The sequence below is a fragment of the Herpailurus yagouaroundi genome, unplaced genomic scaffold (genome assembly GCF_014898765.1).
Source record: "Herpailurus yagouaroundi ecotype Mexico unplaced genomic scaffold, PumYag 159, whole genome shotgun sequence".
Lineage (NCBI taxonomy): Eukaryota > Metazoa > Chordata > Mammalia > Carnivora > Felidae > Herpailurus > Herpailurus yagouaroundi.
In genome coordinates this window covers 25,886,974-25,914,654 of record NW_024412400.1, presented here as the reverse complement: position 1 = coordinate 25,914,654, position 27,681 = coordinate 25,886,974, and the positions used below count along the sequence as shown (strand labels likewise).

The following is a 27,681-nucleotide window of genomic DNA, read 5'->3' as shown; positions in this document are numbered from 1 at the left end:
AAACAAGAATTAAGTAAGCATTACGGAGGGGAGGAAGGAGTAAACTTAGGCAAGAAGTAGGATTATGGGTTTTGCCATTCTTGAACATTCACTGTACTTTACAGTCTAAGGAAAGAGAACTGGCCCATGAGGTGCCTAGCTGGCTCAGTCAGTATAGCACAAGACTCTTGATCTCACAGTGGTGAGTTCAAGTCCCACGTTGGGCATGGAGTCTACTTAAAAAAAATGTAAAAAAAAAAAAATTCATTAGGGCGCCTGGGTGGCTCAGTCGGTTAAGTGTCCGACTTAGGCTCAAGTCATGATCTTACAGTTCGTGAGTTCGAGCCCCGCATGGGGCTCTGTATTGACAGCTCTGAGCCTGGAGCCTGCTTCTGGTTCTGTGTCTCCCTCTCTCTCTGCCCCTCCCCCACTCGTGCGCTCTGTCTCTTGAAAATGAATAAACGTTAAAAAAAAAAATTCCTGGCCCATGATATCCAATATAATCAAAGGAAGATGAAAAAACTGAGATAACTGCTGCACTATTTTTTATTGTTTAAGTTAACAGCACCATATAGCACTGTTTTAAATCTTCTACTGAATGAGACAGACCCCTAATACAAGGAATTCACATCTTAAAGGAAAAAAAAACAGGTAAGTAACTATTTAAAACATTAGGAATGTACAAAGTATTTATGATAAAAAATTACTGACAAACATAGTGCAAACTTAAGTTCAACAATTTTTTTTTCAATTGAACAATGGTAAGGGGATGTGGTTTTTATCTTGAGGCATTTACTTTTTAAGCCAAATTAAGTTTTTAATAAGCCAATAAATTACAATTCTGACAACTTCATAATCCTTCCATTCTTTATACTAAAATGTATCCTATCAACAGCTTACTCCTACTCTTCACAGAATCACATAATGGAAAGCTGGTTAAACCTTTGTTTAACGATAAAATATTTTAACATCGCAAAAGATTTTTTTTTTTTTTGGTTCCTAATTTTGTTACACCAAAAGTTTTTAGGACACATGTGATTTTTTCTTTCTGCATACAGATTCAATCCAAAGTTATCTTATCTCTTGAAAATCTGTGACCTCCATATTGATTATCATCGAATAGGAATTTTACTCAGGGTGGATAGAGCAGAGCACGCTAGTGTCTTAGTATTGAAAAATAAAAAGCTTGTGGTGAGATGGTAAGAAATGGATTTAAACCATGTTTCAGAAACATTTCTCACAGTTCAAGAATCCTGAACAATCTTCTTGAGCTAGGCCTCATCTGTCCATATATTTTAGAAAAATCCTATGAACAGATTTTAAAAGAAAATGGGGGAGAAGGAGGGGGAAAATCTTAAATAGCTCTTGTTAGGTTATTGGTTAGCTTCCTCAGCATTAGTACAGCCACTGAAAAAATGACATTACATATTTAAAAAACGATGAATTCAAGATCCTTATAATACATGCAAATTAACTCTCTGCATGTAATATATTTACAAACTAGACCACTTTTTAAATGTTTACCCAACCATACTTCCAAAATGGCTGACAACCAATGTTATCCAATGATCTCAAGTGGTTTGACCCCACTGGTATATTATAATGGTATAATGAATTGTTACCCTTCCATTAATACTATCATATACTGCATATTGTTAACATATATTAATGTTACCTATTATTACTCTGATGTGTACTACTACTACTACTACTACTACTACTACTACTACGACCTATCTATATTCTGCATCCATTCTTCCCATATTCCATTTGCCCAGAAGACTTAATTTTTAGGTAAGTACAGGGCCTCCTAGAACAATGTCTATACTTCTCAGCCTCCCTTGTGGCTAGAAGCCACAAGACAAAGTTGTGACCAGCATTTTAAGTAGAGGTGTTGTGTGGCTTCCAGAAAACTGCCTATTCCTACAAGGACAAATGGTATATCCACCCTGCTTCCTGGAACATGGATGACTCACCACCATCTTAAACCAAATAAGGACCAGAGTCTAGGGTGATGGAACAGTATATTAGAGGGGATCTGGGTCCCTGAGGACTTTGTGGGACAGAACTGCCATAAAAGCCCTAGACTGCCCACTTCCCAACTCTTATGTTACAAAGAGAAGTTCCACCTTGTATAAGTCTTTGTGATTTTTGAGTCTCTTTACTCAGAGCTGAAACTAACACTAAGTGGTAATCTTCCTCTTCCTCCAATCATCAATCAATGATCCATACTCCAGTACAGTATAGCTACTTAAATTTTCAAAAATTAAAATGGATTATAAACATTAACTGCAACAAACTGAAATAGAAATAACTAACCAGAAAACAGCTCAAAAAACAAATCCACTATATTAATCCGTGGAGAGAGAAGGAAACATATTTATCACAAATATTTTCATTGAATCCTCAATCACGTCTTGTGGATACTATTATCCAATTTATATACGGAAAGTAGAGGCTCAGTAACATCCAGTCAGACAATGACTCATCCATTCATCTGTATTTATTCATCATCTACTATGTGTCAGGCTTTCTGCTAGGCTAAGGAAACAAAATTATGAATAAACAGTCAATCCTTATTCTAATGGAGCTTACATACAAATGAATATTATATACTGCAAACTGCAATAAACTGTAGAAGGAAAAAATTTCTTGGAAAAAAACTAGGTCCACATGCCTGCAGTAAGCAACTATGAGTAACTATGAGGAGCAGATGTAGTTGGGAGAAACAGTTAAACTCAGATTATACAGAATTTTGTAAGCCAAGTTATAAAGTTTGTATTTCCTAAGTGGTTGAAAAGTCATTAGAAATTTTTAAGCTAGGCAGTCATGATGATTTGCTTTAAAAAGATTATGTGGCTTCAGTGTACAGAACAAATTTGAGGAGAAGAAGGAAGCCAAAGGACTAGTTGAAATAATCCAGGAGACTGTTGAAATAATCCAAAGAGTGGGTAATCTGAACTAGGATGCTGGGCATGTAAATGCAGAGACTGAGATATATTTTAGAAATAGGATTTATAGGACATGCTAATAGACCGGATTTAGGGGTGAGGGAGAAGATGGTAACCACAAACAACTCTTAGGTGTTTTATGCAAGCAACTAGTGCTTGCAAGACTTTAAGCAATCTAGGCCTTCTTCAGTTTCCAAAGGTATTAAAATGAGTAGTAAGACTTGTATCATATCTAAGGACCCTTCAAGCTCTAAGTTGGTTCCAATCTTAATCCAAAATATGTATCTTAACATCTACTCTCATGATTTGAAAACAAAGTGTTAACAATCCTGAACCTGTCTAAATTCAAAGAGGAGTATAAAAAAGTTCCTAAAGGATGGTAAGATTGGGTTCCATATTACCCAAGATTCAGTACATTGAAATAATCTAAAAAATGTTTGGCAAAAATACCTTAATCTAAAACATTCAAAATTACAATAGCAACTAATTCAACAAATATTTCCTATTAACATTTCCACTCTACTATACACACACCAAGAGATTATGAAATGCCATATATCATCTCCACATTCAAAGACCTTATGCAACCTAATGATTTTTTGGCTATGACACCAAAAGCACAGGCAACAAAGGCAAACAGAAACAAAAGGGACTACATCAAACTAAAAAGCTTCTGCACAGCAAAGGAAACTATCAACAAAATAAAAAGACAATCAAGGGAATGGGAGAAAATATCTTATCTGTAACCATATATATCCAATAATAAATTAATATTCAAACTATATAAAGAACGCATACAACTCAATAGCAAAAAATATATAAATAACCTTATTTTTTTTTAATGGGCAAAAAACCTAAATAAATATTTTTCTAAAGAAGGCCATACAAATGGCCACAGGTACATGAAAGGGCACTCTTGTGTTGATAAGGATGTGGAGAAAAGGGAACCCCTGCACACTGTTCGTTGAATGTAAATTGGTACAACCACCATCAAAAACAGTATGGCACTTCCTCAAAAAGTTAAATATAAAACTACTATCAGATCCTGCAATCTCACTTCTGGGTATACATCCAAAAAAAATGAAACCAGTATCTCAAAGAGACATCTACCCTCCCATGTTCATTGCAACATTATTCACAAAGACAAGATACGGAAACAACCTAAGTGTCTGTCAAAGGATGAATGGATAAAAAAAAAAAAAAATGTGTATGTATACACAATGGAGTATTATTCAGCCATAAAAATCAAAGAAATTCTGCCATTTCCTACAACATGGATGAACACAGAGGACATTTATGCTAATAAAATAAGCATAAATAAGCCAGACACAAAAAAACAAATACTGTATGATTCCTCTTACTTGAACTCCTAGAAACAGAGAGTCGAATGGTGGCTGCCAGGGGCTTGAAGGTAGAGATGGGGAAACTCTGGTCAAAGAGTACAAACTTTCAGTTTTAAGAATAGTAACTTTGGGAGATCTATACATACAGCTACAGTTAACGATACTGTACTGTATACTTCAAATCTACTGAGAGTATATCTTGTGCTCTTACCACAAAAGAAACAAAAAAGGTAACTATGAGAGGTGACAGATGTATTAATAAACATACTTTTAGCTTGATAGTAGTAACCATTTCACAATGGACATGTATTTCAAATTATCACATTATACACCTTAAGTAATACAATTTTTACTTGTCAATTATACCTCAGTAAGGCGGGGGGGGGGGGGGGAACCTTATATAGCCTAAATGAGGTACACAAGAAAAATTAACCAGTACAAGAACACAAGTGATAGTAAAAAGTAGTGTAAAAAGTAGCATATACAGAGACCTAAATATGAAGTATAAGAAAAACCTGCTACTAATTAAGTCATTGGTAAGAGTATAGCATATTAACAATTGTAATTGGTACATAAAGATATCTTCTAATTGTCCATTCTCTTAAAAAAATGATGGCTTTTATGAAACTGTTCATAAACTTCATTGTTGCTACTTTTTCCTGATTTATTGGAAGGGTGCTTTCTCAAACCAACAGTCAACTAGCTAGAATATCTAACCAAAACCTCCTCTTGACGATTACATTTCTAAGAAAATCGTTGAAACCATTTTATTTGTTAGTTTTATTTAACATTAATACTATATACAGGGGCTTCTGGGTGGCCCAGTCAGTTAAGCACTGGCTCTTGATTTCAGCTCAGGTCATGATCTCACGGTTGGGGAGATCAAGCCCTGCAATAGGCTCTGTGCTGACAGCTGACAGCACAGATTCTCTGCCTAGGATTCTCTCTCCCTCTCTCTCTGCCCCTCCCCACTACTGTGCACATTCTCTCTCTCTCTCCCTCCCAATAAATAAATAAATAAATAAATAAATAAATAAACAAACAAACAAACAAACATTTAAAAAAACTATTTACAATGCCAGAGTAATAGTTTAGTTACTCAAAGAGTAGACAAGTGCCAAACAGAAATAAAAAATAAACCACATACTTTAAAATTTTCTAGTAAATACGTTTTAAAATGGTGAAAATTAATAATAGCAGTATTTTATGTAATTAAATAGATCCCAAATATTACCATTTCAGCTTGTAATCAATATAGTTATTGGATATTTTACATTTTTTATCACCTTCAAAATTTGTTGCATATTTTATACTTAAAGCATATCCCAATGTGAACATTAAATTTTCATTGGAAATAATAGATCTGTATTTAGAGATCAAAAAATTTACAGTTGAGAATGTAAATACATGTGCCTGAGTTGTTACAATCATATATATATTTTTTAACATTTACTCATTTTTTGAGAGACAGAGCATGAGTGGGGAAAGGGCAGAGAAAGAGAGAGACACAGAATCTGAAGCAGGCTCCAGGCTCTGAGCTGTCAGCCACCCAGGCACCCCACAAACATATTTTTTAAGTTCCAGTAACTAAATCATGTATTCTTAAAATATAGATTAAACTAAATCAAGAATTCAGTTCCTCAGTTACATTAGCCAGCCATATCTGCCTAGTGACTATCGTATTACACAACACTGGTTTAGACCTATAAAGACTAACTTTTTAAAAGTTTAACTGTTCTAGACAGAAACCTAAAATATGCTACCTACATCACTGTCTTACAGAAAAGAACATCGATTTTTATGATGGCTCGGAGTCAATAATATGAACATACACTGTTATTTATTGTTAGACTGCTTCATAGTAAAATAATCACAACAGCCTTAGTTGACTGTTCCTAAATATTTCTGTCATAACTTGAATGGTTCACTAGTTCTCTTTCTTTTCCCCTTTGTTTCTTCCCTAAAAACACATACATCTCTCTAATTTTTCACAGTATTAGCCCTGGCTTGAAGGCAACAACATTATTTTCATATGAAACAAAGTACATGAACTTCTTAGGTCCCATTTTCTTCAGTATTCAAAGGTCTCTTCACATACACTAGGGTTCCATACAGAATTCATAAGTTGAAGTTAACAAAAGTTGACTAGCTATCTGTCAGCACATTACTTCATTTCTTTAGGCACCTTTGTTTTGCTGTTGAAGCAAATGAAATTGATCAAGTTGTTTTCAGTTCTGGCATTTTATAACTTTATGTCCCTTTTCTGATAAGAATAGGTTGATTCATGAAAGGAAGGTACCAAAAGTAGTGGTAGTGACCATCGATTAGATTTCTTCAATAAAATTGGCTCTGAGAAAAGAATAAGTTGGGTAATATTTAACCCAAAAAGGGCTAAGGGGAAAAAAGGCAAAGATCAAGATAAACACGTAGAAGGCTAAAGAACTTGATTTTCAAAAAAGAACTAATCAATCAAAAGATATGGTATGACTGAATGGATTTTAAAAAACCAAGATCCAGGGCTCCTGGGTGGCTCAAGTTGGTTAAGTGTCCGACTCTTTAATTTCGGCTCAGGTCATGATCTCACAGTTTGTGAGTTTGAGCCCTGTATCAGGCTCTGTGCTGTCAGCTTGGGATTCTGTCTCCCTCTTCCTCTCTTCCTCTTTCTCGCTCTCTCTCCCTCCCTCCCTCTCCCCCTCCCCATAAATAAATAAACATTAAAAAAAAAGATCCAAGTCTATGTGGTCTACAAGAGACTAACTTTAGATTTAAGGGCACATGTAGGCTGAAAGTGAAGGGATGGAAAAGGTATTCCATGTACATGGTAACAAAAAAAAGAACAGTGTGGCTAAACTTCATCAGACAAAATAGACTCTAAGTCAAAAAGTGTCAAATGGGACAAAGGAGTCTACATAATGACAAAACTAGGAAGAGAAATACACACACCAACATTAGAGCATCTAAATAGATTTCACAAACACAGACAGAACCAAAGGGAAAACTTGACAGCAATATAATAATAATAGTAGCAGACTTCAATATCCCATTTTCAATAATGGATAGAACATATGACAGGTAATCAACAAGAAAACATTTGGCTTGAACACTATAGACCAAATGGGCTTAACAGAACATTCCACCCAACAGTAGCAGAATAAACATTGTTCTCAAGCACACAAAGAACATTCTCCAGGATAAGTTGACATCTTAGGTCACAAAACAAATTTCAACAATTTTAAGAAGAAATCATACCAAATATCTTTTCTGACCAAAACATAATGAAACTAACAATCCTTAGCAAAAGGAATACTGGAAAAATAATGTGTGGAAATTAAATAACACACTCTTGAAAAACCAACAGATCAAAGAAGAAATCAAAAGGCAAGTTAGAAGTATCTCAGTATCTAGAGACAGAAACACAACATACCAAAACTTATGGGATGTAAAAAAAGCAGTACTAAGAGGGAAGTTTATTTTGATAAACACCTATATTAAAAAAGAAAGACCTCAATGTCAGGCACAGGGTTGGCACTAAACTTAGGTCTCTGGAATTTTATTCCAGATTTCTGGGGTCATTTCATTCACCCATACTTTCATTCATTTCTTCATTCAATAAACACTTATTGAACAACCATTACACACAAAATAAAGATAACATTATAGTTAAAAGTGCCAACTTTGAAACCATATTGCATAAGTTATCATTCAGATGATACTTTGCAGGAAAAGAAAAAAGTCAAACAATGGGAAGTAGAAAGAGCAAAAAGTAAACCTCTCCTTTTCTACCAATATTTTTTAGCTGTGTGCCCTTTATTAAGTCATATAGCCTCTTTGTATCTGTTTCCCCAAATTTAAGTGAGAATAATGATGGAGCCTCATAAGATTGTTGAGAACACATGAAAGGGGCTTAAAACATCTTGTACTATAAAAATGGTAGCTACTAAAAAAAAAAGAAAAGACCTCAAATAACCTAACTTTACACCTGAAGGAGCTAGAAAAAGCAGCAGCTAAACCCAAAGTTAGCAGAAGGAAGAAAATAATGATTAGAGCAGAACTAAATGAAATAAGGGGAAAAAAGCTGGATTGGTTATTTGAAAATATTAAATTGTCAAAACTTTAGCTAGACTAGGAAAAACAGAGAACTCAAATGAAACCAAGTGAAAAAGGAGATGAGACATTATAACTGATGCCACAGGAAAGGGGGGAAGGGGCGGAGGGGTGGGTGGGAAGGATAAGGGATTACTATGAACAATTATAATGCCAAGAAATTGAGTAACCTAAAATAAATGGATGAATTCCTAGAAACATACAACCTACCAAAGACTGAATCATGAATAGAAAAAGACTGAATCAGTAATCAAACACCTCCAACAATGAAAAGCTCAGGACCAAATGGCATTACTGGTGAATTATACCAAACATTTAAATAATTAATGCCAATCCTTCTCAAACTCTTCCAAAAAAATTGAAAAGGAACACTTCTGAACTCATTTTATGGGCCAGAATCACCCCGATACCAAACCAGACAAAGACACTACAAAAAAAAGAAAATTATAAGCGAAAACAGAATTCCTGACAAACACAGATACAAAAAGTGTCAACGAAACACTAGCAAACCAAATTCAACATTACATTAAAAACATCATACGCCATGACAAAGTGGGACTTATGCCTGACATGAAATCATGGTTCATCATACAAAAATGAGTTAACACACGGTATTAACAGAATGAAGGATTAAAAAAATGACACAATCACCTCAATAGATACAGAAAAAAACATTTGAAAAAATTCAACACCTTTTCATGATAAAAACTTGCAACACACTAGGAATAGAAGGAAAGTACCTTAACATAATACAGACCATATATGAAAAGTCCACAAATTCAGTGGTGAAAAACTGAAAGCTTTTCCTCTAAGATCAGAAACATGGCAAAGATGCGCTCTCTCATTACTTCTATTTAACATAGTACTGAATTTTCTAGCCAGACCAATTAGGCAAGAAAAAGAAATAAATGGCATCCAAATCAGAAAGAAAGAAGTATTCTGTGTGCAGAAGACATAAACTTTGTACAAAACCCTTTAGATTGCACACAAAAAAACCTTAGAATTAATTAATTCAGTAAAGGTGCAGGATACAAATATTAAACAAATCAGTTGCATTTCTATACACTAAGAATAAACTATCTGAAAAGGAAATTAAGAAAATAGTCTCATTTACAATAGCATCATAAACAATAAGATAATTGGTAATAAACTTAACTAGAAAAGTAAAAGACTTGTACATTAAAAAATTACAAAACATGGATGAAAAAATTAAAATGACATAAACAAAAAGATATCCTGTGTTCATAGATTAGAAGACAGTATCATCAAAAAAGAAAAGATTAAAACGGGGAATAACTAAAAAACAAACAAACAAAAAGAATAACTGGGGAAGGAAGATCTCACAGATGCAGAAAAAAGGGGGTTGTAGTATGGAGGTGGAAAATTACCTTGAGTTATGAAGAGAAGATCTTTGTCTTCTGAAGCAAGAAGGAAGGGTTGATGTAGGTAAGTGGAAGTGAAAGTATAAAGTTGAAAAGGAATAAGTGTGAATGTTTAGCAGCTGAAAGTAATGGGTCATGAGGTCTAGGCTGGATAATAATAAAAATACAGAAGTGCAGGTAGTTTCAGTACAAGAAACAAATTGTGGGATGTGCTTAGTGGAGTATATGGTTAGAGCCAAGTGGAGAGTACCGCTGGTGTGGAAGTTGGTACACTGGGAAGTATGATATTCAAAATGTCATCTACAAAGAAATGAAATCATGTAGATAACTGATATAACTCTGACCCAGATGCAGAACTGTGGAGTGAGATTTGACAGACAATAGCAACAAAAAACAGGAGTCAACTAGCCAGATGGCATGTGCTTCAAAAGATTTTTTATAGATAGGTAGACTTGTAACATTCAATAGCTATAGTGGACAACTGGAAGAATGCTGACGCCGCTTCCCTCCCTCCTACACACACAGACACACACACACTCACACACACATTCCCAAGATATACTGGCTATGAGCAGAGGAACAATAATACTTGAGCAGACCTCTGGAGAAGAATGTACTTATGAAAACACAGTTTGTTTGTTTTTTTTAATTTTTTTTCAACGTTTTTTATTTATTTTTGGGACAGAGAGAGACAGAGCATGAACGGGGGAGGGGCAGAGAGAGAGAGGGAGACACAGAATCAGAAACAGGCTCCAGGCTCTGAGCCATCAGCCCAGAGCCCGACGCGGGGCTCGAACTAACGGACTGTGAGATCGTGACCTGGCTGAAGTCGGTCGCTTAACCGACTGTGCCACCCAGGCGCCCCATGAAAACACAGTTGCAATTAAGACAGGAAATGGAATGGACTTTCTGAAAAGAGTAGAGATTCAAGAGTTATACATGAGACGTTAAGGTCTAAATCAATATTTAAATGACTGTTTTTAGATTTGAGTCCTCATGGCTCGTGAGTTGAGCCCCACATCGGGCACTGTGCTGACAGCTCAGAGCCTGGAGCCTGCTTCAGATTCTCCCACTTGCTCCGCCCCTCCCCCACTGGTGTTGTCTCTCCCCCCTCCCAAAAATAAACATTAAAAAAAATTTAGATTTGAGTCTTAAAAGAAATAATTATTTCCTTCAAAAAGTATGCAAGCAAAAAATTTAACAAGACGAATATAACAATTTAGGTTGTTTTCTAGAGTACACTCAGTATGCCAAAAGTAACAGAGAAAGGGGAGGAAACCATTCTGTTGTCAAGTATGTAGTACTGTATTTAAGCAACATTTTTAAAAGTTAGATTATTTTCTTCATAATTTTGACTACCTCAAGAAGTAGTTTGAAATTAAGCAAAAGTATTTATCAGACTGAAGGCTAGAATGAACTAGTTATTTAAGCTGTGTTACTGCTAAACACCTTATTTGATCTCTTATTAGTATAATTTTTTGGCTGGGATGTATGTTAACTAGCAGAATCTCTGGCATATGACTTATGTCCCACCAGGCCCAGGATAAGCGCATTCTCTGAAATATAATTTTATGTTATTATTTACATAATTATTTCTCAGCAACTGCATCAAAGACAACTTATGTCCAATATTGCAAATTAGCAGAGTGTACGATTTTTAAACAGGCTGAATTTCTGCCCTCCTTTAAAAAAAAACTAAGGAGAGGTTATTTGCAATTCATTCTGGTTTCTACAATGTGGTGACACTGGGATAAATAATATCCCTTTAAAAACTGGAGAAACTTTTCAATTTAAGAATAAGTTGCTATGGTTACCCAATGTTTACATTTATAACCAATAATTACGTGAGACGTCCAAGGGATTCCCACAAAGTGCAGTAAAATCAGTAAGTAAAGTGTATGCTAGTTATTTCACACACAAACTGGGACCACATACACCACTTCCCTTTCAAAGCAGCTATCATTTAGGAAATACTAAAGAAAATGATTCACATCTTTCTAAACTGTAGAAGGGTGGAGACAAAAATACTAAAACTTGTAACTATTTTAAAGTCCAAGTGATGACTCAGAAAAGAACATTTTTCATATTCTTCAGCTCCCTTTACTAAAAAGTGCTATCTAAAATTTTATAAAATAGCTTCTATTGTTAAAAGAAGGAAAGGGTGTTTCTAATGTGTATCAGGCATGGAATTTTTTTGGATAAATAAGACATGCCGTTGATAAACCTGCAAAAAGCCATGCTTATAACTTGATGTTACTTCAGAGTAAGACAACATCCAATTCCTTTAGATGTAGTCAATTTTGAACTTCTTAAATGGAAAGAAAGGGCCCCTATCAGAATTGATAATTAGCTCAACTCTTGACTAACTGGGTAATTAAATCTGCATCAGTTACTGCAGTACAGAAATGTTTTTGCCTGTTTTGTTCATAGTCTGAACATTCAGTAGTTGAGAATACCCATGAAGTTTTTGACCCAAATATAATTCTAATGTGATCTTAAAATTAATGAGACTCATCATTACATCTCTGTTTTTTAATGTTTATTTTAATTTTTGAGTGAAAGAGGAGAGAGAGAGAATCCCAAGAAGGCTCTGCACTGCCAGCACAGAGCCTGATGTGGGGCTCAAACTCACAAACCGCGAAATCATGACCTGAGCTGAAGTTGGACAGACATTCAACCAACCAAGTCACCCTGGCGCCGCTCATCATTATATCTTAATGGGCCTTCCACAAAGTGTCTACTTTTCTGTATAGCAGACTTTCAAATATTTTGTTCTTTAACATTAGGGCTACCCTAAACTAAACTAAAACAGCATGTTATATAGTCAACTGGTTTAAACAATAAAGAAACTTACCATAAACAACAAGAAGTGAAATTATGGTGGTTCTAAGGTAACTGACTGACATCTAGGCTCTGGCTGAGTCTTCTCGGTCAGACTCAGTATGGCCCTCAGGATAATTCCCTTCATAGTCACAGATACCCTGCCATACTTTACTTCAAGGCCATCATATCAGACACATATTGTTGCCCAGCAGAAAGGGAAGTTTCCTGCTGTGTCTCTCGTTTTAGGTGCAAGGAAGACTTTCCTAGAAGCTACCTAACCTGACTTTTCCTGACATGTGACCAGTCTTGGTTCTTATGTTCTTTCCTAAACAAATCACTACTAGGTAGAGGAGGATTAGCTTTACACTATTAAGGACTTTTCCAAGTCATGTACAAGAGGAGTAACCAACCAAACAAAACTGGGGGTCTGCAAGGAAGGAAGTGGGTGATGGCTGGTGAATGGACAACAAATAGTATGCTTTGTATTACACTGAAAAACTGAAATTGACATTTTATTTCAATAGTTTACTTTACTAGGGGTGCCATCCAGTAATCCAAGGGTACCCCTTGATTTCTTGATTTCAGCTTGGGTCATGATCTCATGGTTCATGAGATCAGGCCCTCAATCGAATTATCTCTCTCTCCCTCTCTCTCTCCAAATAAATAAATAAACTTTAAGAAAACAGTTTATTTTCTCATTCTTGTTAATGAATTACAACACACTAGTGCTAGATAATACTGAGGGCTATAGAGATTTATTTTTAAAAGGGGAAAAAAACAGTCACAAGTAATTTATCTTAAAGCAGACTAAAGGCAATCACTTTATAAATGCCATTAACAAGAGTATATTTTAGTGTATGAAATATTAAAATTACACTTTAATTTTGACCCATTAAAACTAAAGTTTTATCTCAAAAAAAGTTTCTCATTAATCTCATTTTCCTCCTCTAGGAAAGGTCAGGCTAATTCCTAGACATAGGTCAAACTACATCTAGAGTAATGAGACTACATATTTAAAGCCAGGATGATGGTGGATCTAAAAACCGTATCATAAGTGTCAATGAAGCTGAAGGTATTTTGTCTGAAAAGGAGTCAGGGAGAATATGATAGTGTTAAAATGTCTGAAGTGCTATCACTGTGAAGAGATACCAAATGTGCACAGGTCTAGAGATAAGAACTAGATCAATGAATAATAATAACAAGCAGCAAGATTAGATTTGGTTCAATATAAGATAGTACTTTTACCTAGCATTATTTTATGTGAAGATGGAACAAGGCTGGCTGAACATATGAGGCTGGGATGAACATCCCAGGTAATGTGAATACCTATGACAATTCTAGGTACTTTATGTGTACTCAGTTGTAACATGTCTGTCAAGTAATTTCTACTTCCAATTTCACAGATAAAACTCTGAGGTGGAAAAGTAAAACACTGGAAATTACATGGCTAACAAGTAGAGAAAAATGGACTCTAACCCAGGACCATTTGTTTCCAAAGCCTAGCTCCTACAAATCACACATCTAAGAGATGTTAAATTAGCAGTTGTTAAGGAGGCAAACAGGTTCTGAGTTGGTGAGAACCAAAATACATCTGATTTGAAGTCCCTGATTTCAAAATTAAAATGCCAGAAATGAAAAGTATTACTCCCTTCCATTTGATTCAGCAGTTCCTAGTTTAAGAATGCTCTCACATCTATTCCTACATTGCTTCCTCACAGCTATGCTCTAAGGTAAGCAAGCTAGGGAGACACTATTTCTTGGCGAGAGAAAGAGAGAGAGAGAGAGAAAAAGAACAGCAAGGATGAGTTCCTTCAACTTACTTCTGGTTTACTTTCAAAGATATTTGTACCTTCGATTTTCCTCTCTGATCTTTCAGTTACTCGTGGCCATTTATTAAACACTTCTTACATGCCAGATACCATACCTTAATGACTTTGCAGTCATTGGGAAGGAGCTTATACTCACAGAAGAAAAAGTATTCAAAGCCCTTGTTTCACCCTACTGCAATCTGACTTCCATACTCACCATTCAAGTGAAATTGCTCTAAAGTCACCAGTGGTAACTTATTACAAAATCTGCATTTTTCTCAACTAGTCTATAATACTGGATACCAATGATCTTTATTAAAACTATCTTCCAGGGGCGCCTGGGCGGCTCAGTGGGTTAAGCATCTGACTCTTGGTTTCTGCTCCGGTCATGATTTCATAGTTCGGGAGTTTGAGCCCTGTGTCAGGCTCTGTGCTGTCAGCACAGAGCCTGCTTCGGACACTCTGTCTCCCTCTCTCTCTACCCCTCCCCTGCTCTCTCTCTCATTCTCTCAAAAATTAATAAATAAACATTAAAAAAAAAACTCTCTTGCATAAAATTTTCACCTCTATTTCTAAACCTTCTTTTTTGACCCCTTCCACTTGACTTTTCTTCCACCATCCATATTTAAATACTGGCTTTTCTTTCAGCCCACTTTTCTTACCCCTGTCTAATAACCTCCTCTTGGACAATCTCATCTATGATATCAGCCATCATATTTGATACTTTCAAGTCTTTATTTCCAATCCTAACCTCCAGACACAACTTCCACCCTCCATATTCTAGATTATCTCAGACTCAGCATGTCAAAAATCAACTTAACATCTCTAGTCTACTCCCCCAAAGTGTTCTTTTCCTAACCTTCCCAGATTGGTTAATAGTAATGGCATCACCATATATATACAGTAGCCCAGAACACAAAGAATTATCTAGAAGCCTACTCTCACTTCATCTCCCACTTCTTTTTTTTAATGTTTATTATTTTTGAGAAAGAGAGAGAGAGAGAAAGACAGACAGACAGAGTGCGAGCAGGGGAGGAACAGAGAGGGAGACACAGAATCCAAAGCAGGCTCCAGGCTCTGAGCTCTCAGCACAGAGCCCGACGCAGGGCTTGAACTCACAAACCATGAGATCATGGCCTGAGCTGAAGTCGGACGCTCAACTGACTAAGCCACCCAGGCGCCCCCTTCATCTCCCACTTCTAATTGGTCACCCACTCCTAGGCATTTTACCTAAAATCCTCCTGAACTTTCTTCACAGTGATCTATTTCAGTCCCACTTAAGTCCTCAACCTGAGTTATGAAAACCACTTTTTTTTTTAATTTATTTTGATAGAGACAGAGAGCAAGTGGGGGAGGGGGAGGGAGAGAGGGAGGGAGAGAGAGGGAGAGGGAGGGAGAGAGAGGGAGAGAGAGGGAGAGGGAGGGAGAGAGAGAGAGAGAGAGAGAGAGAGAGAGAGAGAGACAGACAGAGGATCCAAAGCAGGCTCTGCACTGACAGCAGAGAACCCAACGCAGAGCTCAAACCCACAAACTGCAGGATCATGACCTGAGCGGAAGTCAGACACTCAACCAACTGAGCCACCCAGGTGCCCCGGAAAACCTCTTAACTGGTCTCTCAATTCCTGGTTCTCCTTTCTCCACTTCTATCCATCCTTATAGTAAACATAGATTCTTTCACAAGAATGCTTTCCTTTCGGGAGTTCATCCGGTCCAAAGATATACAAGAGACCCAGGAATGGCCAGAAGACCACTTACTCCTAGTCACATGCTAATTCAGGGATGAACATATGATCAAAGCCAGACAGGGTCTTTCTTAGGACTTGCTTTCCTGCCAAGGCTGTCAGGAAAGATATACTCTCTTTTCTTTTATAATGATAACTAAGGACAATGTAAGCTAAACTGCCTGTAGGAGAGAAAAAAAGACAAAATGTTAAAGGGGTGGGTGGTGATGGGGAATCTACTGTCACCAAGTCCTGGATCTAGCTCTGCCTGGCCAGTAAATTTCCTTTTGCATGTAAATCATTTTGAGTTGGGATTTTTGTCGTAACCAAGAGTCTTGATTAATAATTCTCTTTATCACCAGTTACTTTCTAAATCATAGTTAAAATATTATTTGCCTTTTATTTAGTCACTAAGTTTTATTAAAATACACTAAAGACATCCACCACTTATCTTGTCTTTAAGTTTCACATATATAAATGTACTTGGTGCAATTCAAATATACCATGTCGTTTCCTGTAGCTGTGCCTCAGAATATGCTGTTCCCCCTGCTTAGAATGTTCCCTTCCTACCTGCTTACATAGAAGGGTTGCATTACAATAAGGCTGGAAAATCAGACAGGGGCTAAATCATGAAGGGCCTTGGATGCCACATTAAAGTATATACATTTTAACCTGAATACTGGGGAAACCACCAAAAAAGTTTAAGTCAAAAAGTGACATAATCAGATTATATCTTGAAGCCTCACTGTGCATACAGTGTAAATGATGGCCTAAAAATGAGGTGGTTTTAAAGACAGAAAACAACAGCAGGCTGCTGTTATTGTCCAACCTAGGGACTACAAGGGATGACGAAAGAGTAAACTGGGACTTGGGACTTTCATGGGAAAAAAGTTTGCCAACTCTTGTCAATAGCATTGATAAGTCTTTCAAATTTTTTAAGCTAGCATTTCTTACAATAGTGTAAATACAAGGAAAAGGGAGGCCTACAAAACTTCGCATGAAAGATTTTACTGAAGTATCATTTATAACAAAACAATCAAACTAATTTTATGTTGAATAAAATGATTTAAAACACAGTATATATATCATACAATAAAATTGAATGATATTTAGTAACAAAATTTTAAAGAATTTCTAAAAATATGGCACAAACAATACTCATAAAAGTATTAAGTGAAACAATATATAAAATATATTCTAATTATGCTAAATAATGATCAGAAGATTTTTAAGTAACAACAGATTAATTAAACTCAGTGGCAGGATTATGGGTACTCTGTTCTTTCCTTCCTGTGTGCATATAATTATTTTTTTCTGATTCTTACCATGATTCTTTCATGATTCTTATTTGCTAAACCCGATCACTACTTTAGAGGTAAGAAAATAACTTCTACAAGGGTTAAATGACAAAAGTTCACATTCCAAAAAGTAACAGAGGTTAGGACCAAAATTTGAAGAGTGACTAAGTGAAGACTGTTCAGAAGCAAACTTGCCAAGCCAGAGCCATTTAACAGCTCCATACCCATAGCTCCAGGGACTAGAACCACTTAGCACTGAATGCAGAGCAGAGCTACAGAGACCTGAAACTTGCTGGGCTAGAACTGCCTCTCAATTCATACCTCAAAAGCTATCAAATATCTAGTGAAAAGCAGAATGCAAAGGGTAATTTAAGATGCCTGTTTTCATAATTTTGTTCTCATATAAATAATCCTTTAAAGAAGAGAAAAGGAAATAATAACAGACTGAATTGGAGAACGAAGGCCTAAGCAAAAGGTGTGTTTAGAGACACTGATGCTCTAGACTCTGTACTTACTTTGCTCTTTAAAACATAAGTAAATGCTTTATTACATAAGATCATTATTCCCTTGAACTGGGATCTCTACAACCTTGTTACAATCCCAAGTAAACTCTACAATCCTACATCAACTCAAATTGCTCAAGCAGGATAACTAAAAGTCACTTGGCTACCAACAAAAGAGAATTTCAATGTGTTATTTGTGAAATAAAAGACTTTAATGGATGGCTACTAGATAAAGAAAATGATCATCAAAAACAATTTTAAAAGCCTGAGCTATCTGTATGTATTTTCTAACATTACAAATCAAGAAATGGTGTTTTATTTAGGTGCCATTTAAATTATAGTATCATCTACGGGGCGCCTGGGTGGCTCAGTCGGTTAAGCGGCCGACTTCGGCTCAGGTCATGATCTCGCGGTCCGTGAGTTCGAGCCCCGCGTCAGGCTCTGTGCTGACCGCTCAGAGCCTGGAGCCTGTTTCAGATTCTGTGTCTCCCTCTCTCTGACCCTCCCCCGTTCATGCTTTGTCTCTCTCTGTCTCAAAAATAAATAAACGTTAAAAAAAATTTTTTTTTAATTATAGTATCATCTAAAAAAACCAAAACATCTAAAATGTTTCTAAGGTAGTGGACTGAAGACTGTATTAGAAAATATGGTCAGGCTGGGGTGCCTGGGTGGCTCAGATGGTTGAACGTCCGACTTCGGCTCAGGTCATGATCTCCCGGTTCCTGAGTTCGAGCCCTGCGTCGGGCTCTGTGCTGACAGCTTGGAGCTTGGAGCCTGCTTCGGATTCTGTGTCTCCCTCTCTCTGCACCTCCCCAGCTTGCACTCTGTCTCTCCCTCTCTCAAAAATAAATAAACATTAAATAAATTTAAAAAAAAAAGAAAGAAAGAAAATATGCTCAGGCTTAGCTCTGAACCATTTCATACATACTGATTTATCTTTTTAAAAATAATTACTATATATATATCACAAATAATGGTTATGTTGAACTAGTTTGCCTATGTGAAGAACTGTATCACTATCAAAATTTAATTTCATTGTTCTTTATGATGCATTTTAAAATAATATGTAAATTTAGACAGTCTGCAGAAACCAACGCAAAACCACCATCTAGTGGTAAAAGATGAAAATTACAATTTACACAATGATCATATAGCAAAAGTAGTTGAATTTGTGACTGCATGATCTCTAACACACATTATCAGGAAATAAAAAATGAGCCATATGATATTGATGATGTCTGCTATTTGTTGCCATTTTTCTAATCAAATTTTATCCTTACTATCTTGACACTTTTTCCTTTTTCTGTCTTGCCTACCCATTACTCAAATCCTTGATTGAATTAGGATAGGAGCACTTCAAGGCTCAAAGCTTTTATCGAGCTAATAGTTAGAAAATGATTTATGAACAACAGAAATAAGGTGTGTGAGGGGATGTGTTTCCAATGGAATTCTAGCCAGCAAAAGCCATCCAGGTAACAACAAATGAGAGGCATCCTGTGTGTGTTGTGTGTTGTGTTGTGTTGTGTGTGTGTGTGTGTGTGTGTGTGTGTGTTTAAGTGATAATTTAGTAGATAATTCTGAAAGGCCAAGTAAAGAGTCACAGCTGGTTAGTTCAAACAGAATTCAAAATTTCAAGAGAATATGAATCTTTAATGTCATCAAAATTATTCCAATTTGAGGAACACAAACTAACGTTTTCCCAATACTCTTTCCCCTCCTACCAGAATACAGATGGACAAAATCTTTCAGCTTTCAACATAATAGCGTTCTATTCACTTCCTCTTTTTTAAAAAACAAAGAAAATTTTAACTAAGAACAAATTGTAACAAAAACCCGGAAAGGGTGATTTGTTTTGTCATAAAACAACTTTGCATTGAGTCTACTTAATATCTAATGGTACTACCATTTAGGAGCAAAAATATTTAACAGAAAGTACAGCAAGGTGAAACTTGATAATAGTAAAGAATCCACTTACTGGGCCATTGGTTTTTCCTTTCTACACAACTTTTCAGTATGTTTGAATTTCAAATAAGAAGCCTAACAAACAATGCCAATGATACCAAACCAGTTTCTACTGTCTTCACAAGCACCTCAAGTCTAACACTCCTAGGTTTTGTGAGATTTTTAAACTACTTTCACTAAAAACATGAGAGTCACTCACATAACTGCTTCCCCAGTGATTAATGAATGGCTGACGTTTACAGAGTACACCACAAACATGTAACATGTAAGAGAATGAGCTATGAGCAAAGGGATGCATACAACTTGACAAGAATGAAACATCTAGTAATTTACTCGTTTAAAAAAAGAAACTAACTACAATACCATTGTTTTCAGCTATTTCATATTTCTCTTCTTCAAACTACAACACCGAGATCTTAAATCAGATTTTTAAGCCCCTCCACTGAAAATCTATTCAAATTAAGTTATAAATAAGTTTTCCAGGAATACAGGGACCACCACACTTCTACTAAACAAAATGTCTACAACAAAGGATTTATGTAGAAAAGCTATGCTTAATTTATGATGAGGCATAAATACCAACAAACTAACACATTAAGAGAGCTGCCTATATTACTGCAGAGAGACTACTGGAAAATAACCTACCATAATAGGAATTCCCATACTATTTTCCTCTGGTGGAAGCAGTAGTTGTATTGCTTCAATTCCAATCTCAGGCCTGTGGCAGAAAACAGATATCAAAAGCAAGAATATGCTGACCCTAGAAATGAAGGGCTATGTTATAAAAATAACTAGCACCTTAACAAAACATTGAATTATTAGATAATATTCAAAACCTACTAACTCAGAAGTTTTACCCTTCTGTCAAGAAAGAAAATTATTAAACTATCCAACAAGGCAGTTTTTGTAAAGGTTTCGTTTATATATGAATCAATTAGAAGAGACTCAAAAAGTGGGCTGAGTCAAAATTGCCTGCAAGAAGACATTTTCATCATTCAAAAAGAAAAAACCCAAAACTATTCAAATATATTCACTATAATAAATGAATATATAATAAGTGCTTCCATGGGGATGTTTTAATCTAAGAAACTGTCTATGAAGTATAAAATATTCAATCTATATAATTTCTGAACATTTAAAAACATGTTCATTTTAGAAATACATAAATTTAAGAAATCACAATAGTATCTCCCAAAGGTAAATGTACTTTTTAAAAAACTGTGAGAATACACTGTTTAGTAACTTGCTTCTCCCCATTGCTCTCCATTTAACCACATGGACCTTCATCCATCTCGTTAAATATGCCTCTATTACACTTTCAATAACTATATAACATTAAATTAAAAAGTATTTAACCAATTTCCTAAGACTGAACATTTGGGTTGTTCTTATATAACAATTTTTCTCTATTACACTTTCAATAACTATATAACATTAAATTAAAAAGTATTTAACCAATTTCCTAAGACTGAACATTTGGTTGCTCTTATATAACAATTTTTCCAGGATATCTTAATAGCCATTTTTAGTGAAATGGCTTATCTTCAAATAAAATTAGGCCTAAAATATTCTGGAACCATCTTTCTCAGATACGATAACCTAGAAAGAACAAAGGTCAGAATTAAATTCCCTGCATAAAAATATGTTGTCAAATTTATTTCTTATTAGGTTTGAGTTACCAGTTTTTATCATCTTTGTCATAGTGATTTCTGCTTTGCTCTAATGCCTTATAGAAACCATTCTATCTACTCTGGCTAGAAAAAGGTTAGCTACAGTTTTGTTTTTTTTTTTCCATTTTTTAATGTTTATTTATATTTGAGAGAGAAAAAGAAAGAGAGAGCATGAGCGGGGGGAGGGGCAGAGAGACGGAGACAGAATCTGAAGCAGGCTCCAGGCTCTAAGTTGTCAGCACAGAGCCCAAAGCAGGGCTTGAACTCACGAGCCGTGAGATCATGACCTGAGCCAAGGTCAAACACTGAACCAACTGAGCCACCCAGGTGCCCCTAGCTACAGTTCTAAACATATTAAAATTTGTTTTTTCTTCCGTTGTCAAAACTCTTTCTGAACAAATTAACCCTGCCAAAACAATATTAAAAGGGGCATTACCTTTAGTAGGTCTTTTATAGTGTTAATATAACAGACATAGTAATATTATTAATTTGCCATTTGGTGGCAGTAAATACAAAGAAAAGTAAATTTCCTGTGTACTGCTACTGTATTATTACTACTAACACAAAGGTAGTCTTCTCTGAGTCATGTATTTTAAAGAAGAGTTTCAACTTTAAAAAAAGGTGCTTTATAGGTTTTAAAAGTTGTATTTTAATCTTGTTAATAGTCAAGTTAAAAACAATACCAAGAGCAAATTCCAGATTATTTGAAAATAGTCTTCTGTTACTATAGATTTATAAATAAAATTTAATTGCCTCAAAAACTATGCAACTCTCTTGATGCTTATCAAGCAACATGTGATTATAATAACTTTCATTGCTATTAACTAAAATCAACAAATTTCATGTAAAGATTACATTCTCTTACTCTAATCAATACTAAATCAATAATCATTGGTTAATAACTACTTATGTGCTAAGTACAAGGAATGTAACAGCAAACAAGAGTAGTTTCTGACTTCATGAAGTTTACGCAAAGTCTCCCATATATTCTTTTTTCCAGACTTATAGAGTAGTAAAAGACCAGCTTGAAAGCCTAAGTATTATACAAATATATATAACACAAAAATATTAGTTTCCCTCCATATATAATTTACAATAAAAATTTACACCAAAAACTGGAGTATTTATATTTTTATATTATGTTATAATATAAAACAGTTTTCTATTTTTCTATTATGATTTCCCTAATGCCTTTTTTTTTTGGATTTTTTTAAAGCCTGTCTGTTTTAAAATATTAAGTTATTCCAAAAGGAAATCTACAAAATACCAAGTAACTGAAATAACGGTCACATTAAACTGAACAATGTATGTATTTTTTCACATAAAATTATCACACACAAAATTATGTCAAGCTTCTCAGTAACTTATAGAAATCACTGCCAAAGTGTCTTATAGTCCAAGACACTGAGAAGTATGAACCTAAGATCACAAGTATATTCAAAATGAGAGTAAATCTGCACATATATTGACAGATATATGTGTCTACATTTGAATATTGTAAAGACACGGTCTTCCACAGAGAAAGTATCTCCTTCAAGGGCAGGGGTTATATCCCATTTACATCAGTATATTCAGTTCTGGGCTTTGCTTATAAGCATACAACAGTGATGAACAATTTCTTATGCACTAACATTTCTCACACTGATAACTAGACCTTGTTAGCATAAGAGAATTTTCATCTTCTTTTCTTGTTTTACTGTTTGGGTCCCAACTAGACATAAGATTTTACAGGTTAAATATTAGAAATGGTAATTTCATTTGGTCTAACCTAATACACATTATTTACAATGTAAGTTCTTTGAGGGGATGCACCATTTCTTATTCCGCCCCAAAATGCTCATCTTCTATTAAGAAAAAAAAAAAAGGTAAGGGGCGCCTGGGTGGCGCAGTCGGTTAAGCGTCCGACTTCAGCCAGGTCACGATCTTGCGGTCTGTGAGTTCGAGCCCCGCGTTGGGCTCTGGGCTGATGGCTCAGAGCCTGGAGCCTGTTTCCGATTCTGTGTCTCCCTCTCTCTCTGCCCCTCCTCCGTTCATGCTCTGTTTCTCTCTGTCCCCCAAAAATAAATAAACGTTGAAAAAAAAAATTAAAAAAAAAAAAAAAAAAGAAAAAAAGGTAAGTAAAAAGTAAACAGTAAAGCAGTGCAATAAGTGCTCTGACAGAAGTTCGGGGGGGGGCATGGACATACATACATATGGTGCACTAGTCAATGAAAGATATCAGGAAAACTGGAAGCCATCTGGAAAAAAATTAATAGCATTCTTCTCCTAAATGGTCATTATACTGAAATGTATGTGTTAAAAGAACTATAAAAATACTAGGAAATGGACTGATTTCTCCCTGAGGGGAAAAAACAAGACAGGGATGCCTGCTCTCATCAATCCTATTCAGTATCATATTGGAAGCCCTAGAACTGCAATAGGGCTAAAAGAAGAAATAAAAGGCATACAATTTAGAAAGAAAGAAAACTACCTGTATTAGTGCACATGATTATCTATGTGGGAAATGCCATGGAATCTCTGAAAAAGTTTCCATTATCTAGTAAGTTCAGCCAAGTCATGGAATACAATTATATTTATACATACTACCAATGAAGTGGAAATCAAAATTTTAAAAGCAGTAGCATTTATAAAAGCACCCCAAAAACTGACATGTTTAAGTTTATGAATTTAAAAAATATATGCAGAATCTGTATGCTAAAAACTATAAAATATTGAGGGAAATCAAAGACCTAAATAAATGAAGAGATACCACATTCATGGGTTCAAAGACTCAATACTGTTAAGATGTCAATTTTTCCACATTTAATCTACAGATTCAACACAATCCCAATCAAAGTATACTAGTGGTATTTGTAAAAATGAATAAATGGATTCAAAAATTTATATGGAAAGGCGAAATTTAAAAAGAGCCAAAACAATGTTTAAAGAGAAGAATAAAGTTTGAGGATTCACACTACTAGAAAGCTATAGTAACCAAGACAATGTGATATTGCAAGATAGACAGATATATAGATCTGATAAAATGGAACAAAAGAGTCCAGAAATAGATGCACACATACATGGTCAAGTGATTTTTGACAACGGCACAAAAGCAATTCAACAGAGAAAAAATAATCTTCCCCACAAATGGTCTGGAACAACCAGAAAAGACATTGGCAAGGAAAAAACAAAACAACAAAGGATTTATATCCAAAATAAATAACTCATATAACTAATTAATAGAAAAGCCCATGGGGCACCAGGTGGCTCAATTGGTTGAGCGGATGACTTTGGCTCAGGTCATGATCTTGCAGTCTGTGAGTTCAAGCCCCGCATCAGGCTCTGTGCTGACAACTCAGAGCCTGGAGCCTGCTTCGGATTCTGTTTCTCCCTCTCTCTGCCCTTCCCCTGCTTGTACTCTGTCTGTCTCTCTCTCTCAAAAATAAATAAACATTTTTAAAAAAAATAGAAAAGCCCAATTTTTTAAATGGGCAAAGATGTAAACAGTCTGGCATTTCACAAAAGGCGATATACAGACATTAAACACTAGCAGAATTAGAATTAAAGCACAATGAGATACTATTACGCACCTAGTAGAATGACTTAAAAAAAAAAAAACTGACTTGGGGCGCCTGCATTGCTCAATCAGTTGAGCATCTGACTCTTGACTTTGGCTCAGATCATGATCCTAGGGTAGTAGGATTGAGCCCTTGCAGTCTCTCAAAACAAAACAAAACACACTAACAAACAAAACCTGACAATCCAGAATGCTGGAGAAGAGGCAGAGCAATTACAATTCTCATACATTAGTGTTGGGAATGCAAAATGGTACAGCCACTTTGGAAAATGACTGGACAGTTCCTTAAAGTTATACATCTAATTAACACATAATTCAGTAACCTATTCCTAGATATAAAACCAATAAAATAAAAATTTATGCTCACAAAAATCTTATACAAAAACACTATATTGGCTTTATTCATAACCTCCAAAACCTTGAAATAACCCAAATATTCCTCAACTAGAGAGTAGGTAAATAAACTGTGGTAAATCCATGTAATGGAAAACAACCTGTCATAGAAAAAGAAGCAGTCAATAACTGAACACACCAACAACATGTATGCTAAATGAAAGGCTACATAATTAATGAATTTCTTATGGCATTTCACAATAAGTAAAACCTTAAGGACAAAGAAAAGTAGTTGCCAAGAGCTGGGGACCTTAGGAGGCGATGAATACAAAAGGACACAACTGAATTTTTAGGGATGATGGAAATGTTTTATATCTCAATTTCAGTAGTCATTAGATGCATTTGTAAGATATCACAAAACCAGGGGCGCCTGGGTGGCGCAGTCGGTTGGGCGTCCGACTTCAGCCAGGTCACGATCTCGCGGTCTGTGAGTTCGAGCCCCGCATCAGGCTCTGGGCTGATGGCTCGGAGCCTGGAGCCTGTTTCCGATTCTGTGTCTCCCTCTCTCTCTGCCCCTCCCCCATTCATGCTCTGTCTCTCTCTGTCCCAAAAATAAATAAAAACGTTGGAAAAAAAAAAAAAAAGATATCACAAAACCATACACCAAAAAGTAAATTTTACTACAGCTAAATTACATCTTAATAAAAAAGAGAAAAACTATAAAAGAAAAAAGCACACAATAGTTTTATTAAAATAACCTAATAGGAATGGGGCACCTGGGTGGCTCAGTCAGTCAAGCGGCTGACTTCGGCTCAGGTCATGACCTCATGGCCTGTGAGTTTGAGCCCCGCATCAGACAGTGCCAACAGCTTAGAGCCTGGAGCCTGCTTCAGATTCTGTGTCTCCCTCTCTCTCTCTCTGCCCCTCCCCTGCCCCCACTCTGTCTCTGTCTCTCAAAGATAAATAAACATTAAAAAAAATTTTTTTAAATAATAGGGAAGACACAAAAATTTAGAAAGCCACAAAAAATTCATAGATTTAACCATTTAAAAACATTAAAAAGGAAAAACCATTCCACTAAAAACTAGGTAAAGAATAGAAACAATTCATAGAAAAGGAAACACAAATGTGCAAACATACAAAGATGTTCAATTTCATAACAGAAATTCACATTAAAGCTACACGAATAAACCACTGTTCATCTCTCAAACTGGCAAAGATCAAGAAGTCTGAAACTATTCAGGTTCTAGTTTGATTGGATATCAAACTGTGAATGCATATTCTACTCATATGTCCTGGAAATGTATTTCTGTATTTTTAAGGGAAAAAACAGCATTAGAATCTATACGGTCAAGAAAAAGACCTATACATTTGCTTTTATTTGCATATAAAAACATAAAGGATACCAAGGAAAACATAGATACTCATTTGGAATGGGTTGCACAAGTTTTATTTGTGGGACTCAAAGTGGGAGAAAGACTTCTCAAATATAGCTTTCCTTGGTTTTGGTTATTAAATCATGTGAAAGTGGGAAAAGAAAGGGGGAGGAGGAAGAGGAATTTATCTTATAGTTGATGTATCTGCACACAAAGTAATATATGTAAGTGTTAAATAATAAAAAATTTGTCTGGCCTTTGTCCTGGGTACCTGAGAGCTTCTAAAACCTAGTAATTAATTTCCTGAGTGATACAAGTGTCTTTGTTATTCATGGTGAGCCCCTAGACCATATCAGGGTTTATGCTTAATGAGGTAACTCATGGTAGGCCCTAGATTGTTCCATATTGGGCTGGCCATGCTGAAAAGAACAATCATGTGATAAGAGGGCTTGGACTGTGAGCCATGTCATAATAACCTGACCAGCTGACCTCATGGAACAGGGCTAAAAATTGAGTTTAATCATATAACGAATGATTCAATCTATCATACCTATAAAGTGAATCCTCCATAAAAAATCTTGACACTGAAGCTCAAGTGAGTATCCATATACTAAGAGGGTGACATGTCCAGAGGACATAGAGACTTATGACTTTGGGACCCTCTCAGACCTCCTCTTCTGCATCTCTTTTGCTGATTCAGATCTCTATAAGAAAATTGTAAGTATAGCACTTTCCTGAGTTCTGGGAATCATTCTAGCAAATTATTGAACATGAGGGGATGATGGGAAACCCCAAATTTACAGCCAGTTGATCAGAAGCCATGGGTGGCCTGGGAACCCTGGAGCTATATATAGTGTCTTAAGTGTCCTGTG

At 35.7% G+C, this 27,681-nt stretch overlaps 1 protein-coding gene across 5 annotated transcripts in view; it reads right to left on the bottom strand.

Moving 5' to 3' along the window:
- The window catches only part of ANKRD28 (ankyrin repeat domain 28), a 200,057-nt gene that overhangs the window by 127,050 nt on the left and 45,326 nt on the right, over nt 1-27,681 (bottom strand). For 2 of the 5 annotated variants that reach the window (XM_040480133.1, XM_040480137.1), the window contains one exon: nt 20,520-20,592. The exons of the other annotated variants lie outside the window; for them this stretch is intronic. In XM_040480133.1, coding sequence (XP_040336067.1) covers nt 20,520-20,592 — 73 coding nt within the window. Of the gene's footprint in view, nt 1-20,519; nt 20,593-27,681 lie in introns of those variants that run through there. 5 annotated transcript variants of the gene reach the window in all.